This window comes from Chroicocephalus ridibundus, chromosome 23 (assembly GCF_963924245.1).
Source record: "Chroicocephalus ridibundus chromosome 23, bChrRid1.1, whole genome shotgun sequence".
NCBI classification, from domain to species: domain Eukaryota; kingdom Metazoa; phylum Chordata; class Aves; order Charadriiformes; family Laridae; genus Chroicocephalus; species Chroicocephalus ridibundus.
Window position 1 is genome coordinate 1240882 of NC_086306.1, and position 19163 is coordinate 1260044.

At 45.8% G+C, this 19163-nt stretch overlaps 1 protein-coding gene across 2 annotated transcripts in view; it reads right to left on the reverse strand.

Moving 5' to 3' along the window:
* Nucleotides 1-19163, reverse strand: part of ANTXR1 (ANTXR cell adhesion molecule 1) — a 116019-nt gene that overhangs the window by 56362 nt on the left and 40494 nt on the right. For both annotated transcript variants that reach the window (XR_010074013.1, XM_063358715.1), the window contains exons 11-12: nt 14861-14930; nt 14493-14571 (exon numbers count right to left, since the gene is read on the reverse strand). Coding sequence is in view for 1 of the 2 variants with exons in the window: in XM_063358715.1 (XP_063214785.1) it covers nt 14493-14571; nt 14861-14930 (149 nt within the window). In the remaining variant the exon portion in view is untranslated. The remainder of the gene's footprint in view (nt 1-14492; nt 14572-14860; nt 14931-19163) is intronic.

Consider the following 19163-nt stretch of genomic DNA (forward strand, 5'->3'; position numbering starts at 1 on the left):
CAAACTGCTGCACAAGCCAGCTCAATATAGCAATCAAAACCGAATGTGCAGTATTTCTTGTTGCTGAGATTTAACCCAAAGCAGACGTTCTTGGCTTCCGGAGGCGTGCCAGCTTCCCTGTACCACTCCTCCCCAGCATCCTCCTGTTCCGAGATAAGCAAGCAGACAGTCCTGACTTAAGCCTGGTTGAGATGTTCTAGATGTCGTCGCCAGACATTTAAAAATCCCCACCCAAGTGTCAAGATCGCAATGCCAGATTAAGGACACATTCAAGAGCAGACTGACCTGTAGGATGGGAAGACTGGATGCATGCTTAAGTCACTGTAATTCAATGGCCAGATGATCTCCCATCATACCATAATGGGAAGAGTAATGGAAAAAGGGTTGAGACCATTTTCCAAACTCTCTTCTGGTGTAGAAGGAATTTCTGGAGAACTTTGATCAAGACGACCTGATCTTTGACACTTGGCAACAAAAGAGAGGTAGTCCACACTGGAGAAGAATTCACCCAAGACATCTCTGGAAATGGAACTTGGAATGGACCCCAACACAAAATAAAAGCTCATTTGAGATGATGAAGCTGTACATTTGGTGCTGTTCCTCTAGACAGACAGCATAAAGTCACATCCATCATCTGCAAAATGGAACCTGCTGATATTCAGTGCTTTAGAAAATGTAATCCTGGCTCTTTGCTGCCATGAAATTGTAGAGGAAATAAGGCCTTTTATGTCTAATTGCTGTCTGGCCCTTTTGCCCCTATATTGAAATAAGTATTTTGTCATTAAGAATACACTAAAATCAATTTGCAAAAATACAAAACAAATTAAAGTGGCCTTTTAACTATTTTGTTCGGAGGATTATTTTTTTTTTTAATTTTTAAACAGAATTTATTTTTACTTCCCCCCCAGGACAATTTGCAAAGGCCAATCTACATTACCCTGCCACATCTGTTTCTCTGCAAGGCAGCCGATGTGGCCAGCTAGCATTCTGTGTATCACAGCAGCAAAACAGTCCAAATGACTTAAAAGGTTTTGATTTGCCAAATCTTATATTTGTCACTCAGGTAACGCCTCTCGCTAAAGCCAGCATTGCCTGGCAAGTCTGCAGGAATAAGCCCTCTTCTGATATCAAAACCAGAACACCACCACTACCCTTAAGAAAAAAAAAAAAATCTGGTTGGATTAATTCCTTTTCATATATTTGAACAAACATCAAAATATTCCAGACAAATATGAACTGAATTTTCTGGGCTCAGCCATAGCTACGAAGAGTCAAACTGAGACACTTAATGAGGAACTGCAAGTCCTGTCTTTGTCTGCTCTGACTGCGCTGTCACCACGGTGAACGAGGCTTTGAGGAAGCCCCAGCGAGTCAGAGCAGGACAAAGCATACATGCACAATAAATCCCACTGCAATCACCCACAGTGGCCTGAATTCTGCTGTTGGTTTGGTTTATCTTTACTCTGTCAGTCTCTGCTACAATTTCGCTATCATTCTGGGTAACATCCATGGATTTTATACAGCTAGAACTACGATTAGATAGGAACCGCCACTTATCCAAGCTGAAAAATAAACAAGGAAAATACGCCTGCTAAAATAGTTTGCAAAAGTTCCACTGACATTTTGAAATCTTTCTCCTAGTCTTAGAGCTGGTTAAAAAGGGCTGAAGCATTTGAAATGTCTGTTTTCATTCCTTTCTTTTTTTTTTTTTTAAACAAAATTTGGAAGAACAATACGTATGCTCATGGAAACACTGAACCATGGAATAATCCAATGAGCTGTGTTTAACACTTATTGAATAATGGCTATCAATTCAAACCAGGAAAACAACTTTTATTTTAAAGGGAAAAAAAAAAAAAAAAGAGAATTTTAACACTAATCTAGTGAATTTTCTATGGAGACAAAGCGTGACTAGCCCCTAAAAACCACACAGTTATGTGAAATGAGTACGACTTTCCCATGGGGATTCATCACCACTACTTAGACCAAGAAAAACCTGTGCTGCTTGTACCCATAGTGGGATCAACAGCCTAAAACTCCGTTACACCTGAACAGCTGAGAAAAGGCAGACAGCTCAGGTGCCCGTCGGGACACTAAGTGCAAAACATTGGCAACTTGCTTCTGGACAACTGTTGAAGACCTGAACGGTGCCTGGAGCCACTGTTTTGAAACACCTTGCTATTGTATCAAGAAATGGTAATATGAAAAAGAGCAGGCTCTTAAAATGACCTTTCAACATGCAACACATTTGACATGTTAAAATTCTACCGTGTGGTCTTTGAGACAAATATGCTGGTAGAGAAAGCAAGGCAGCTGTGCCTTGACGCCTCCTTTTCCCTGCCAGACTACGACAAGGCCAAGAAAGTGCTACAAGTAATGCTGGCAGCTGGAGTACAATGGAAAACCACCTCGGGAAGATACTGTAAAATACCGAGATATCAAGAAATCCGAAGCAGGACACGTTAGAGGCATTCCTCATACATGGAGGGGGGTGGTGGTGGTGTATGTATATGCTTTCATTCACAAGTTATTATGGAACTGTTCCGGGCTGCGAGAAGTCAGACTGTGACTGGGGAATCCTATTGTCACAAGACAAACCTGACCCACCTCTCGGACTGTAGGTCCTGCTGGAGAGAAGAGGGGAGGGATGGCAAAGTCTGGCCCCGCAAACAGCACGGGCTACTTCCTTAAATCTACTCATTTCCTTAAATCTACCCAAACATTCAGATAACGTGCTGGCCTACGAAGGAACACACTGCTCTAAGGCATGCACGCAACCCCTGGGAAGCGCCTATCTAACAAAAAGGTTCGTATAAACTAGGTGCACGCACATTCCTTTAACAGTCAGCGAACAGGGATGACCACTCCAGCGATGGTCATGCCACAGAGGAAATGACTCATCCTCCAGAGTTACTTTGCTACTGTCTACTGAGATCGCTGCCTAGGACCAAGCTCCTAAAATTCTGCCTGAGGAAGCATGTAGACAATCATACAGAGAGACAAAGCTAAGACAGAGTCTGGGATTTTAAGTCCCCTATTTTATCTTAGGCATCCTTGATGCTTCTAACACAGAAGCAAACATAAATCAGTTCACTGGTATTTCAATGGAACTATGGCTTATTTCTGATTGTTTTCCAAAAAATGCTACTATGCACCAGGTTTTTTGGTGTGTTTGGTTTGGTCTTTCCAATCTTCTTATTTTTGTTTAAGATTTTATTTCCTAGTTTCTCACTTTACTGCACTGGCATTTGCAGCATACGTTAGCTATTCCAGAAAGGTAACCTAGAATAACAACCCCAAAGCGCGGACCCTCAAAAGCTTTGACTACTGGCGTTCAGGAGTGATGAATGAAGTACTAGGTGCATCTGATAAATGTGCTCACGTACTGCGGCTGATTTAACGCACTGTTGATTTATAGGGAGAGAGAGGTGGGCAGCACGCACGCTTGTTACCACAGCAGTAAATGGATTTAACTTCAGGCGTGTGTTTAAATGGGCTGACTTCACGCTATGCCTAAGAGGGATGGACTTCCGTTAAATATATGCATCAAGCGCTTGGCTTTAGTGGGCCTGGGTTCAGTAGGAGGATTCGTCCTAACTCCTACAGACCTCACTGGGAAGTAGGAAGCCTCAATAGTCTGTTTGATCTGGTTCTGCACTCGCTGCTCCAGCAAACAAAAGCCACGTGCTCTACCAGCTCCTGCTCTCGGGACTCGAGGCAGTCCACCAGTCCCTGTGCTATGCAGAAGAGCCTGCGGGAGCCTTTCCAGGCGTTAACTGCGGCAGAGGACCTAAGGCTGTCATGCAGCACCGTGATGTCACCTCCAGGGCAGGCTGGAAAGCTGCTGTCGTTACTGCTTCAGGAGTGCAGAAACATCTGCACCGCTACCAAGAATTGGGAAGAGCAGCGCGAAGACAGCCGTAACACCAAGGCTCACTTCAGAGCGACTCTACAGTAACAATTTAAACACTTAGCACTGCTAAACCTTAGGTGCTTTACAAAGAGAAGAAATATGGCTAATGTCATTCCAGAGACAGGGAAGATACGAACGGCTCCTGTATCCAAGCCCAGTGTCCTGTACATTAGGAAAAAATCTTTTTTACGTTTTCCAAGCAGAAAGAGCAATAACATGCTGAAAGCCTTCAGAGGTGTTAGTAGGAAAAGAATGAAGTGCTTTTAAAAAGTTTTATGAAAATCTTGACTAAAGTCTTGAACAAGCGTCCAAAATCTGACAGAGGTTTTCTCCTGGGAGAGAAAGGGGAAACAGCTTTAATGTCCTTTAGTCAGTAGGGGAGGGGAAGACAATGGATGGCCCTGCCCTTTCACACCAAACACTCCAGCAGCTTTTATTGTGAAGGAAACGCTCTCCATTCCTGCCCGACTCCTGGGGACTCTCCCATCACAGCCACAGAAACTGATGTCGATCAGTTATTTTATCACATACAGGTTTTGTTTTTTTTTTAATATAACAGAAACAATCTGGCCTAATTTCTGAAAGGAAATGAAAACTCACTGAACGCGCTGCTCTGCAATGCCTCTTTGATCGGTGTCTACGTGAAGCCGCTTGAGTAGGAGCCAAGCTCAGCAGGGGATGAAGCAAGAAATACATGTTCTAGGTCACCCAATATAGGTGTTCTCAGCTCCTTTTTTCCAATTTCACTGTGCTGAGAAATGAGATGTCCCTCTGGCAATGATCTGTTTCCCTCCTCTCCTTCTAGAGCCGAAAGGAGACGAGAGCCTGCTTACAAAAGACTTTTCCAGCACCCTGCGTTATTTGCTTTACCGCCCAGCATAAACACCAGTAGCACCTCACTTCATCATATGCTGTCTAAATCCGGAGCAAGAGACAACCCTCGTCCTGAAGAGTTCACACTCCAAACAGAGCAGGCAAACACATGGAAAGGAGGAACAATCATTACTCCCTCTGTTAGAAGGAAAGATCTTTGGTCAGAGAAAACAATTCTCTAATCCCCTATTGCAATGTTTATGCTTACGAAAACAAGCTGAACTTTTCCTTCTGAAGAAATACTTAAGAGTTTCCAGCTAAACAGAAGTGTTAGCAAAGCTTCTGAAAGGCAGATATGGCACAACTAATGGTAGAAGTCAAGTTTGTCTCGTCGCAAGTAGTGCCTCGCCCATAAGGCATTGCACCCGGGATCCTGCATTAAATACAGTGTGGTCTGGTGGGATAGTTTATGAAGGAACACAAGCAAGAGAAAACCATGCCGACTGATGAGCTTCCCCTCTTCAGTCGTATATACTCTCCATCAGTACTGGGATTCACTGGTCTTCAGATGACAGGCACCTCCCCATTCAGAGCTGTGGAGGTCCAAAGGCCTTCACCCCTCCTCTTTGGTTTCTAGCTCCCTCGGACATCCCATCTGGTTTGGTAAAACGCTCCAAATTCTGTTACTGTTTCTGATACAAACCTCCTGACTCCTGAATTTCACCACCAATAGTCCTACGCTTGAACCAAAGGCTAAAAATAGTGGTAAGACTTCATGCCACTGAACACTTGCTCAGGTCTCTGCTAGTCGTGCCATTACCTGTTAATAGTCAACATCCAGGTGTCACAATTTTAACAGCCTCACTGGAGGAAGCAGCCGAGATCAAGGGGAGCAGGGCCTCTCCGCTGCAAGCTTTCAGTGCTCCACCTGCAGGTGAGCATCTTCACCATCACAGCAGAAGGCAGCTGTGACCTCCGCAGCTACGGGCAGAGGTGACGGCATCTGGTCAGGCCTCAGTTTTTGTCCTGAAGGTGAGCGCACGAGCCTTGGCTTTGTGGCTTGGAGATCATGGGCCTGAAATCAGCCAGCACGAAAGCAGAGGCCTCTTGAGCGCTCTTCTTAGGTTCCATTTGTGCGCACACCTGCACTGAAATAACGCCAGCGGCTTGAGCCCTCCCCCCCTGACAGTGCGTGTCCGGGTGCTGCTGGGGTGACCGAGGAAGTACCGAGGAGCTCCTGTTCTGAAATAGCCATCACTTGTCCCCCAACACTTGTAGCTAAACAAAACTTTTGAGGTGAAACCTAAGTAGTTGTTTTGGTTTCCATGAGTGCCTGAAGGCAGTGCTTAATAAGAATAATATTATGGAATGATAACAGACAAAATTCTGTGGAATTGGACTTTGTCATAACAGCAACCATTTATGGCTTGATTTGGGTTTACTTCTTTGCGAGGCAGGAAGGGAAGGAAAACAGCATACCACAGCTCTGGAATGTCTTCCCTCTGTGCACGTCTATGAGATTTGCAGCATTTAAGCAGCACTTTAAAAATAATAAATATCTCAGGAGCACCTTCCCTGAGCTCACAGTCCCGTCCCCCACCCCCACGCTGAACAGGAGGAGTTCTCGCAGGCCATCGCAGGCAGCTTGCCATGAGCCTGACAAGGGAAAGAGGACGCCAGCATGACCTGAACCCACACAATGAGACACGTTTGGGATAAGTTTCCTTCTGAAACCCAGTTTAAATTGAAATCACATTTTCACCGGGAAAAACATTTCAATAAAATCAAACATTTTGTTTCAAATGCACTGTTTCAAAGTGCTCTGTTTCAACTTAAATGTTAAACGGGATTTCACTATTAGAGGTGCACATGCGTGCAGAGATTATAGCACATATTTGGCAGTTAATTTCAGCACTGTCACAGGAAAAAAAGTCTGCATATCCACAAACTATTCTGATGTTTCCAAATTAAAACTTTTCAAAACTTCCATTCTGTGATTCCGCCCCACCCCAAATTGATCGGTCTCTTCTGTGAATCCCTACTTTCCAAACCATAGGAACATGCTGTTTGTAGTATGTCTACCGCACTTGAGGGTTTTATAAAACAGCCCACGTAGCAATATTAGAGTGAAATAATCCCTGCCCATTTAACTCTTAGGGTGACCTGTGTTAGCAAAAACACTCACTGCCGATTATATTTGCAGCGTAAAGCATTTAAGAGCAATTTCTTTTAGAAACAAACCTGAAATCGTATGCCCTGGAGTTCCCACAGAGCAATACCTCAACTAATAATATACAGGTCAAGGGCCTAGGAAAGTGCTCATTAAATTTACTCCGCAGTTTCATAAAGCCTCTATTGATACAATAGTGAATGCACTTTAATTGCCTGCAGACTTCGAAGCACTGATAACTAGCAGGCCCTTAGCTGTGCAGCCCAGAACAAAGTCACAATTGAAAAAACCCTACTTTAGCACTGAATTCCATTCCTTTTGAATAAATAAAAAGAAAAACCCCAAAACCTTCAGTGAAGGGCATCATTAGTTTTTACTACAAGCCTCCAGTGCTTTCTTGATTTTGTAACTTTTTCTTTCCCCATATTTAAAGATCAAATGCATCCACTAATGTTTAACTCAAAGCTGCAAATTACTGCAGTCTTTCAAACAGGCACAGGAAGAAACCCGGGACACCGAGACGTAGTAAAGCTGTGACAGTACCCGCCTCCTTTTCTTTTAGCTGACTTCAATGGCTCCTGCACCCTTGCAGCTGGAAAAGTAAGGCCAGAGGGACTATTTCTTTCCAGAATGGCAGGCCCGTTCCCCACCTGTCACCTGATCGATCATCCCAAGCCACTTATTAATGGTTGCCACCAAGATAACCGCTCCATGGTAAGATAACCCGTTCCCTGATCTGCCTCTGCAAGACAGTCTCTTGCCCGGAGTTGCTGTCAGGTGCAATAAGCCACTGCGTCCATTCACTTCCACTCGACTAGTTTCAAGAAGAGCCTTTTCCAGAGCCCAGTGCTTGGCCCAAGTGCTAGCCAGCAGCTCTCCTCCGGTTTCCAAAATCTGAAATCCTACCCAGGACCGTGGAAGGGCTAACTGCCCGGCAGCGTGCTTAACCATCTTGAGAGCTTCCCATCCAGGAGCGGTAACTGGAGCCCCAGCACCTCAGGTAAGGAGAGGCTGGTACATACTGGCGCTGGATAGGACCCGAGCTTACAAGGGCAAGCCCGGTCTAGGCATTGCATATGCCTCCCAAATGCAGTTGCTTCCCCAAACTGCCCTGACCCAACATATCCCTTTTCAGCTAAAAGGCACTCCTTTTTCCAGGCATAATTCCCCTAGCTCTCCTCCTGACGGAGCAGGGCGTGACAGGGGCAGACATCCATTGTGAACTGGATCACGCAGCAAATGAGTTTCAATCAGTGCTAGTTTAAGGCAAGTCCAATATCCTGCCACAGAAATGTTCTCCCAGCCCACGTGTGGGTACCTCCGTTGTCCTGCCTTCTCGCAGAGAAGCGTCGTGTGTTTCTCACTAGGTGATGCAGGGAGTAGAGGAGTATCACCTAGAGATGCTCCGTGCTCTTCCAATTGAGGGCTGCCCAGGAAGACCTGTTTCACACTGTCACTGCAGCCCTGCAGTTTTCACTTCCCCTCCAGTTTTGAGTCTGAGAGTTACCAGTGCAAGAGGTCATTAGTGGTTTTTCCTCTTCTGGGAGCATTTTAGAAAATGAACAAAGACTTATGTTAATTCCCGTCCTGGCTTCTCTCCGAGATGCTCTCTTTTTGCACTGAAGAACTTGGCAGCAAAGCAGGACTCACTCCCTGCCTCTAAATGCCGCCTTTTAAATTATTTCCTTTATTGCACATCCCCTTTCCTGATAATGGCTGGTGTGCAGCCTGCTCTGTGCACATCTGCATGCACACACATTCCTATAAAGCTGCATTTAAGACTTTCTCCCTCTTTCAGTTCTTCAAACTCCTAACGTGGGAACAGAAGTAAATCCCTTTTTAAGAGCTTCCCGACTCCACCAGCCATTACTCGCTAATTCTTCTCCAAGCAGTGGAAAACCACTGCAGTTTACACTCCCCAGGCATTAACACGTGCAAATGAAAGCAACGCACGCCATGTCCATACCAAAAAGCCTGATGTGGGGCAACGTCACATGGGAAATTGGTGGTATGCTGAAACTAAGAGCTGAGGAAGAAATAATGTATTTTTTTTTCCAGTCTTAGCACTAGTGGAAGCTGAAGATGCTCAGTTCCTATTGCATTTGTGGCCCTATGCCTTATATTATTGCTGTTACAAGACGGGGGTTTTTAATGTTTAGCAGGGAGTAAACTACAGTTCTTGGTGTCTTCAACTATCAAAGGTTCAGTGATGTCAGCAGTAGAATGAAACTACTTTTTAAACTCTCATCATTAATTATCTGCCACCCAATGAAGATATTCTGGTCTGTCAGATAAAAGGTAGAAAGTGTGCAACCGCACGATAACACCTGTAGCAACGTAAGCTGTCAACTTCCAGACCGGGACTGGAGGCTACATGAATCATTATTTTCTGCCTTAATGTCTCTTTTGTAAACGCAGGCACGTTATAAAAGAAATGAGTATTAAAAGCTAAGGGAGAGGAAACTGATCGTGGCAACAAGAATTCAGTCTTTCATGGCACGTGAAAATAGACTGTTCATGTACTGTAAAGTCACACCTAAACGTATACAATTGTTTCTGAGCCCTTATTGTAATCACTGGCAGCTTTGTTTGGTTACTGGGCACTTTTGGCCTCTGCTACCATATGGCACAGATACCTCTGCGACGCAGAACAAAGGCACCTCGTTTACCTGCAAAGCCGAGAGCCCACCCACCCTGGCAGAGGATGTCTGTCAGAGGCCCCGGAGAGCTGGGAGCGCTTGGCTGACAGCAAGAGCATTGTAACATCTGAAGTGAAGAGCTTTGCTGCAAGGAGTTAGACACTAGGAATCTGGGGGCAGGATCTGTCTTTGTCTTCTGTGGTTACACAGCACCTGGGGCGAGTCAGATCCAGGAGTGTGACTGCACTACAAAGGCCAAGTAAGAAAGAACATCAGCAGATCGGGGGGTGGGTGTCTGTGTGTGGGTGTTATCCCCCAGAAGGGGCCTCTGTCTAATTTGAGTCAAGCAAGAGACAGATAGTGGCAAGTTCTAACTAAACAATATTTATAACCAAAACAGCTCCCTGACACTCAAAACTGGCAGACCCGGTTGTGAAACAGATGCCCAGGATTCATCCACAACCCTCCTAAAGAATGCTTTTGGGGTCGTCTCCTCCCGAAATCTCAGTCTAAGCGGTCACAACTGCTTCCAATGGTTGAAAAGAGGGGTTTAAATCCACAGTGGATTCTACAGAGAAGAGATGACCTTTTTCAGGAGAACACAGGGGAAAAAGCCCAACCTCTCCCTGGGTAGCGTGATGCCACAGCCTTAAGGACGTATCTTTGGAAGCAACGCCCTGCCCCTACGTCTGCCCGGTGTTTCCAGGCTTCAGTATTCAGGGCTGGCATTTAGCACCTTCTGCCAGCAGCAGAGGCCACCGGGATGTCCCTGGATGGTTTTGCTTTCTTGTGCTTATGTAATGCAGTAACAACGCAGCCCCACTGCCCTCCGTATGGAAAGGGCGGGTTCCTTCCCCCATGGGGAACTTTCAAATGAAAGGAAAACAATATTTAAGAAGTACAGATATTGAAAAACCAACTTCAGAGAAATAAATTAGTCACTCTCCAAGACAAGCAAGCCAAGAGACAAATTCATCAAATACTTCCAGCCAGTTGAGCTTTGTCATACTGGAGATGCTGGCATCTTATCTCCCCGCTAAGCGTATAAACAGCCTGCTGTCTCCAAACCTTAAGAACACTCTCGTTCCAGCCATTCCCCTGTTCTGCTGGGGTAGCTGCCAGTGGTCACATAGCCCGGGCCAAAAAACACCCTAAATTATACTCAGGACAGCCCTGTCTTAGTTTAACTGGGTAATGCGTAAGTTAGTGGGGAGCAGGATTAAACTTCTGTCTGCAGCCCCTGATTTACACAATGTTACCCTCTTGCTTCTGAAATAAACCCAGCCGCTGTTGGCAGCTTTACCAGAAGCCAGCCAGTAACCCTCCGCCTGGGGTGTGCAGTCAGCAAAACCTTTGAATGAAAAATAGTACTGGCCATCCACGGGGCGGGCGCAAGCAGGCTTGACACTTACACGCAGCATCATTCTGCCCTAAGCTACAGGGTTGCAGCTGCATTCCATAATTTAATAAAACAAATGCTTCGCCCAACCACAACAACTCCTGTGTCTGGCCCACTTTTGACAGATAAATGGAAATCACTGCGGTCCTCCAACAAGCAAAAGCCCTTTTTGTCCTTACTGACATACTGGCCCCTGCGTTCTGAGCCCGGCTCTCCGAGACTGCTGGAGGAGGCACCTTGCGAGGGTGAGCAGGATACAGCCCTCCCAATTTCTTCTCCCCTGACGCACGTGACTCTTCTTGCCCTGCACCACACGAGCATCTGTCAGAACATACGCCGCAGCCCCTAACCTCCTGTGGGGACGTGGCTAACCGGGGTGGGCTTGCTTTACCATCTCAGAGCAGCAGGGGCAACACCCCGCTCTCTCTCCAGCATGCCTTTATTTTCCACCCCTGAGAGACAGATATATGCTCTGACACTTTATCATCTTGAGGGCATCTGGCATTGACTAGACAGGTCTCCCATTAGACTTTAGAGCCACCAAAACCAGCAGAAAAGCCAAGATGGCAACAAACCACAACAAAAGCACTATTCCCGAGAAACTAACACGAGGGTGGGAGAGGGAGTCGCATTCACCAAAACAAAAAAAAAAATTCTCTTCTACTAACCTGATTCTGTCTCTTTTCTTTCTGCTCTTCTGTGAGGTAAAGACTGCGCTCTGAAAGTTGAGCAACCCCATGCACTTCCACAGTCAATGCTTTTCAGTATCTCCAGAAAATGACAACTCCACCTCTACCTAAAGGCCCCTGCAGGAGGCTGGGGAGTCAAGCTTTGTCCTGACTGATACGTTACACATCAGACAGACCTTGCATGTGGAGTTTCATTTGCTAGCTGATGTGCCTGGGCAAATGTCAGATTGAAACTTATCACAAGGGATTTAAAAGGGCCTCCCATGTGTAACGGACTCTTGCCTCTAGAACTCATATGGAAAGTCTCAACAAAGAAAAACAAACCAAAATCCTCAAAGACCTCCTATGGGCTGTTTTGTACCTCAGGCTTGAAAATAACTGGGACAACTGAAATTCTTTTTAAAATGGAGATTTTGCTCCGCCTGTTCAGATGAGATCACTTTTATGTGACTGCAAGTCTTCCCGAAAGGTACTTTAAAATGGAAATGCTGGAATATCCTCTGCAACAAAAGCATCTTCACAAGTCTCTCCCACATCTTCTTCTGTTTTCTTTTGTTAAATGAAAACAGTTACCTTTCAACAGAGAGGAGAGAATCGCAACAAAGTACCAGGAAAGCCTGGAGATTCACTTTAAAAAAAGAAAAATTAGGCACTTCTGGACGTTTCATTTTGAGAACCTAAACCAGAAAGTTCTGTGAATTTTGGAAGAGGAGGTATAAAAGCATAAGCAGTCATACTGGATGTAACTTCAAGTGTGTTTGTGTAGCAGCCCTCAAAGTTAGTACAATGTGGCAAAAAATAATTTTGCTTGTCACCTAATTAATGCAATTTTAAGAAAGCCACTGAATGTCGCTGCGTCTAGATTTGGATGTAGGATCTGGATTTGAATTCTGGCTGCATAGCCGCGCTGCAAATCCCGTTTCACAGTCTGGAGGCATCGGAGCAGTAGGTGCTGCTGTGAAGCATAGGCATCCTTGAAAGTTTCCTTATAGCTATTAAAACAATAGAAAAGGAACAGATATTTCCTTTCCTATAACCTAGAAATAATAAGAAGAAAGCAAATCAGGAAGGAATAATTTTTCGCTAAGAATTCTTTCCCAGGTCTTGCCTCATATGAACAGAACAGGAAAATATTCCTGCAATTTGCTGACAACATGCAAATACATTTTTGCCAGTGGGCAAAGAGAACTTAAACCAAAAAGTTAACTAATAAAATAAATTCCCTTCTTTTAAGGCATAAGGAAGTCTTTGTATATTTGGGAATATAACCCCTCATGTAAGCTCTGAAAACTGTCCCTCTGTACAATCCTGTCCTTGTTGAACAAGTACCAAGTGACACAAAAGACTTTCCTCATCTTGTGCATCGGCCTTTATGGAACCCAGAAGACTGCTGGTAATGGGATGTCGTACAGCTTAGCCTTTCACTTACTCTGCACCGCAACACGATGTGCCTGTACTGGACAGGGAGAAGAGCAGGCCACGGACAGACTTTCGTCTTTCTGGCGAGACTACTCTGGCTTCTCAAGAAAGAGTTTAAGTCAGTACATGGGAGAAGTAAAGCAGCGCCTCAACCGTTCCCTGCACAGAAGATACGCAGATGAATAAAGCTGAATACACCGAAGCATGAAGGACTGTGCTGAGCTCAAAGTGAAAATTCCTCCACTTCCTCCTTTAGAGTAAGTCATTTCATGCTCAACTGCCATGACTCGGCAGAAGCAGCATCTTCAGCAATACCATGAATTATAACTGGTTTCACTGTTCTTTGCCTGGTTCCACCAGAGACTGAGTGCAGCAATTCGCTACTGCCAACACAGGATGCCAGCTCTAAGCCAGCTACTTCAGCGGAGAATCTCCCACTTTGTTTTTGGCAACCATACTGGTTTCCAGACAAATGGTGTGAGCACAACTGCCATATGCTTTTCAGAGTGAGCAGCACCATTGCTGTAGAGGAAGCAGACTAGCTAACGAAGCCAGCAGACTCAACTCTTGTTCACTGTGCAGTGGACAGGCTGGCACAGACACCTGTGGACCACTGGCTGCTCGTCTCGTTCTGGTCTGCCTCCCACAGCAGATACAAAGTCTGAGGTGTTCACTGGAGACTCAAGAGCTTTACTACATTGTGGCACACATTACACACAAAATGTCATGTTACCACTCTCACAAGCTCACCTCTAAAAGAAGGAAATAGGTCCTCCGCATCCCAGGCTTACTCAACTTGGAAGCCCTAACACCAGTGTTAAACATCTGTAGTTAAGTACCGCCATCCTACTGAATCAGGTGGAGGGAGGTCATCCTCCCCCTCTGCTCTGCCCTGCCCTGGGGAGGCCCCACATGGAGCACTGGGTCCAGTTCTGGGCTCCCCGGTTCCAGAAGGACAGGGAACTGCTGGAGAGGGGACAGCAAAGGGCTACCAAGATGATGAGGGGACTCAAACACCTCTCTGATGGGGAAAGGCTGAGGGATTTGGGGCTTTTTAGTCTGGAAAAAAGACAACTGAGGGGGGACCTTATCAACGCTGATCAATACTTCAAGGGGGGGTGTCAGGAGGACGGGGCCAGGCTCTTCTCAGTGGTGCCCAGGGACAGGACAAGGGGTAATGGGCACAAACTTGACCACGGGAAGTTCCATCTCAAGATGAGGAGGAACTTCTGTGCTGTGAGGGTGGCAGAGCCCTGGCACAGGCTGCCCAGAGAGGTGGTGGAGTCACCATCTCTGGAGACATCCCAAACCCGCCTGGAGGCGTCCCTGTGCCACCTGCTCTGGGTGACCCTGCTCTGGCCGGGGGGTTGGACTGCGTGATCTCCAGAGGTCCCTTCCAACCCCTGCCATTCTGTGATCCTGTGATTTAGGCACGTGAATCGCAACTTACACAGTGTGTGCTGGAGATGATGACAGAGCTAGAGATGAAGCTTAGACCATCGTTCATACTGACTTGAAGAGCTGCTTCCCTGGAAAAAAAAAACCAACACAAGAAACAAGTCAGGCCAGCTAGTCCACAACCCTCTACTAGATAATATCCTCTGGAACCTGATGCACAGAAAAGCCTTGTTTACAGGTCAATTCACCCTACTGGTGCCCTCTCCCCTGTGCTCCAATGCACAACTGCCAATTAACCCAACAAGCACAAGAGAAAGCATCAGAGTTAGATACGTATAAGAACAACATAATACAGTGAGATGATGCAAACTCATTTTCCTACAGGCAAAGTAAATATTTGGGTACGGATAAAAAACATACATGCCAACTTCTCGTAGCACAGGTGCCGGGCAGAGTAAGTAGGTATCTTCCACTACAAAAGGTTTCTCATCTGGAAAAAAGAAATACTGGGATTTATTACGTGGTCAGCAATATGGGCCTTAGAGACCAAACTTAAATAATGTGTTTCTTTGCTCTTAATACATAAACAAGATCAAAGGGATACGAGGTACAAGGGATAAAAAGGTTGTTCTGAGGTAACTGTAGGCATGCTTCCAGCCCATGGAGTTACAGAGCAAACACAAGCTAACGGAAGATACGCTGCACCTCAGGAAAAAAATAAATAAATAGAAAAAATTCAACACCTCACATTTACACCCACCCTCCACCCTCCCTCCTGAAAGATGGAGAAATGTGGCAACCAACACTACTTCTTCATTTCTTTGCAAAGGCCTTGTGAAAACTGCCTTGTTTTCAAGGCTGCCACAGCTCTCCATCGTTCTCACTGTGAAACATCATTCCACAAAGCCCTTCCTTGCCATCGCTCCCACAAAAGAGCTGAGGACTACTCGCCCCTGCAGATCCAAGTGCCCCAGGGCAACCAGGAGCCCTGCACTGCCCATCACCCACATCTTGCATGCAGGACCCTCGCCATTCCTACAGCAGCTCCATGCCGTTGAAATCTATCGGACCGCACATCTGAGCCACAACAAAACTGAAGATACAAAGCTTTTTGGATGGTCAGAGTAAGTTATCACGGCCACTCTACGGGAGAGCAGAGGGCGTTGCAACAGATTACATGTAACTGGAAATAGCTGGGTTAAGAAAATTGTGTATTATGGAAAATTTTGCACTTCAAGGCAGACTCATCTGAACTTCAATTAAACCTTCCAACCTAAATTATACTATGGTTTTAAAAGTGGAGTGAGAAAAATTATCAATAGGCAATTGCCTGGGAAAGAGGCACGTTAGCTAATACTCTTCTTTTGTAGACTTAAATCAGAACTTTATACCATCCATCTCTCTGGTGACCAGACAGATGGGGATCCCACGGAACTTCCAGCCCATTTGCCAGCTGACTAGAGACCGGGCAGACCGGCAGAAAGCCAGGCAGACAGGCTGGGTGGTTTTTAGTTTTTGGACTGGAAACCACACATTCCCGCAGAAGGGCTTGATTCTGATGAATCAGCGTTTTCCAAAAGCGCGTCACTGCATCAGGAAACGTTCCACCAGCTGCACTTATAACCATCTCTAGGGCCTTCTGTAGAGGTGCTTATAGACCTGCAATGAGCTGTTAACAAATACTACCCGCTTCCTAAAATTTTTCAGTTAAAATTTTCATTTTGTTTGAAAGTCTCTCCTCTCCCGACAGATTCCTTCCCCTTTGCCTCTCAAACCTGTAGGTTTCAAATCTCATCTTCAGTCCAAATCTTGAATCTTATCTCTATGTACTGCATGGTGGAAGAGACCGTCATTCTGTGGGGCCATGCTGAAACAGGAGTACAATTCATCACGACCTTGCCTTGCTATTCGAAACTGCAAACCCGGGGTCTCTGACCGTCTCAAGTCTCTTCACAACTGCATAGTGCATTTAATGACCTTCCCAGGCTGCACGTAACACTGGCAACGTGGAAGCGCATCACAGTGTTCAGTGCATCACTGACAGCAACAGGGAATGGAAAGGAGCAGGGATGAAAGTTTAACCAAATCATTTAGCAATCTAATGAACAGCTGAGCTATTCTGACTGGTCTGGTCTTTTGTTTTTGAGGAAACTTGTGCAAGTTACAATTCCATTTAAGGTGCCAGTGGAAAGAGGAAAAGCTGTGAAGAGACACGAGCCAAAGAGAATGTGGCAACCTTCTCTAAAGTAATTTCTGCTGCGAGCCTTGTTCATTCTTCACTTCACTGCCCAGATAAACTTGTTCACAGGGATGGTGTCTGATAATGACCAGGGCAACAGCTGTAGAGCACTACTAGTCCTGGCCCCGCTCTCAGAGGTTAACTCCACAGGGTTCACTCAGACGCAGGCGTAAGAGATACCGACTGCACGAGTTTGTCCCCTCACGCAGAAGCGGGACTCACCAAGTCAAGCATTTTTTCCCAGACATTCCTAAAGGAGAGGTTTCCACTGAGTACAAACTTTTAGAAAGCAGCAATATTGCTGTAGTAGTTCCTGTCACACGTTACAATCTGTATTTCATACCGGTGTATTTCTTTGCTTTCGCAGCAATATAAAAGATTAGTTCCTCAGGCAGGTTAGGAAATATTTACTTTTTTACACTCCATTAAAAAAAAAAATTAAACAGTAATGAAAAGTTGTAGCCTTCCTTGAAGTTTTCCTTATGTTTCCAGCTTCCAGCAAACCCCATGCCTACAAACACACACTCGAATTTTTGGGTTACCCACAGCAGTTATTTTGTTAAGGACTGTTTGATGGGGCAAACAGCTGAAAATGAAACATTTTAGCCAGCCGTAGGGTTGTCACAGACAGGCTTCGCTTCTGCGTCAGGGCTCACCTACGGAGGGCAGCCTCCAGGCTTCTGCGACCCCTCCACGTCCCTGCCCCTGCTGTCGGTCTGCAAAGTACCGTATTACCGCTGTTTTCCCACAGCCTCAGCGCACGAACAACACATGAACATTTCCACTACGCTAAACATTAGGAGCAGATGTGTTCAAGCACAGGGTACTCCGTTGCTAGCCCCATCCTACCTAGAAAATCACTTCCTCATTAACGGAGAGGCGGACAGACGACAGGCATTTAAAGCGTGCAATGCAGCGATTGAACGCACATCCCTCACTTTGCCTCCAGCACGGGCACTGGGTTTACGGTGAGCTTGCGTCATGTGCAGGCCCTCCGTTTTGCAATGGAGTTACCAAATCAAAGCAGCCGCGTTCCCTGCTTTGCTCAAGCAAGGCAGATGCACAGCGGTGGTGAATCTGGCCCTACCCTTCTGTTCTCACCCTGATTTATGAAGATATCATTAACTCCCATAAATTTATGGCATGGTCTCAGTGCACGCATGCCAAGATAATGAAGACCAATGTCTTGTTTTTTTTCTTTGCTAACGCTGGCAGCAATGGCCAAAGAATTCTCCATGCCAGCACTCACTGAAGAGCTGGCTTAGTTTTGCAAGGCCTTTTACTCAGATCTCATTAGCTTTTTGTTTCTCTTTCTCTCCCTTCCCACCCCTAACTTGCACAAAAGCCTATGCCTCTCTTGAAAGTTTATCAGACTCCAAGTCCCAGAGGGAACTCATGGCTGGCCAGGCTGGCTACAGGGAGAGATTATTTTGTTTGGAGAATGTTTGTGTTTCACCACAAAAATGAGTGACTATTTTCCTTTGCTCTAAACAAAAGAAGATCCATTTGGTTTGCATAACTCTGGCCATCTGACTCCTTCCTGGAAAACTTACATAGGGAAACCAAACAAAACAACACTTCTCGTCTGCTATTGCATCTGTATCTGCAGGATGCATTTGAAAGAACGCCGCTTTTCTCGTCGGCGAGAAAAAGCTTGCTGTATTCCTGTGCAGTAAGAGATGGGCCCGAACGCTCCCAAACTCTAGATCTCGTGCCAAAATCTGAATTTTGTGGTTTGGCCTCCTCTCAGCTGACGATACTAGTGGAAGAGCTGTGGAAGGCGGGGGGGTGGAGCGCTCGACTCGGTGTCTCTGACTTTGCTGCCCAGGAAGTGATTTCTGTTCTCGGCTCGGCCACTCGCTGGCTGCGCAACCGGGAAGAAATCACTTTGCCTCCTTTCCCAATGCTATAGAAAGGATGCCCAGGCCTTGATCGCATCTCAGACGTCAATCAAGGGCAGAACTTGGCCACCCTCAGGAAGCATTGCAATGCCTCACTTTTGAGAAAATCTGCCCGCAGTAATGGGCACAATTTGCTCCTCACCTACGCACCCCTAACCAAGCAAAATAAGGTTCTCCACTGTATAAAAAACCCCACAGGACACTGCACCCACGGGCAACCAGAACTAGTCAGTCCTGAAGCATAAGCCATTCAGAGCAGCGTGCAGAAATGGAGAAGGGTCAAACATCTCACAAGAATACATCTGTTTTCTGCAGATGCCCTTTCGACAAGGTACTTTCTACTGCTCAAATTCCTGTAATTCGCTACCCAGCATTCCTACACCTTTTCACAACTATCTGTAGCCTGTAAAATCTATTATTCCCAGCAACAGTGAAGAGTTTCTTTCGCCATTAGCAGGGTGTAACCTCTTGGCAAGACAGGACTTGGAGCTCTTCCCAACCGTAATAATAAAAGCCTCAATATATGCACAATGTTTTAACACAGAGGAGCAAACCTCAGTAAAAGAGAGGTACAAAAACCCCA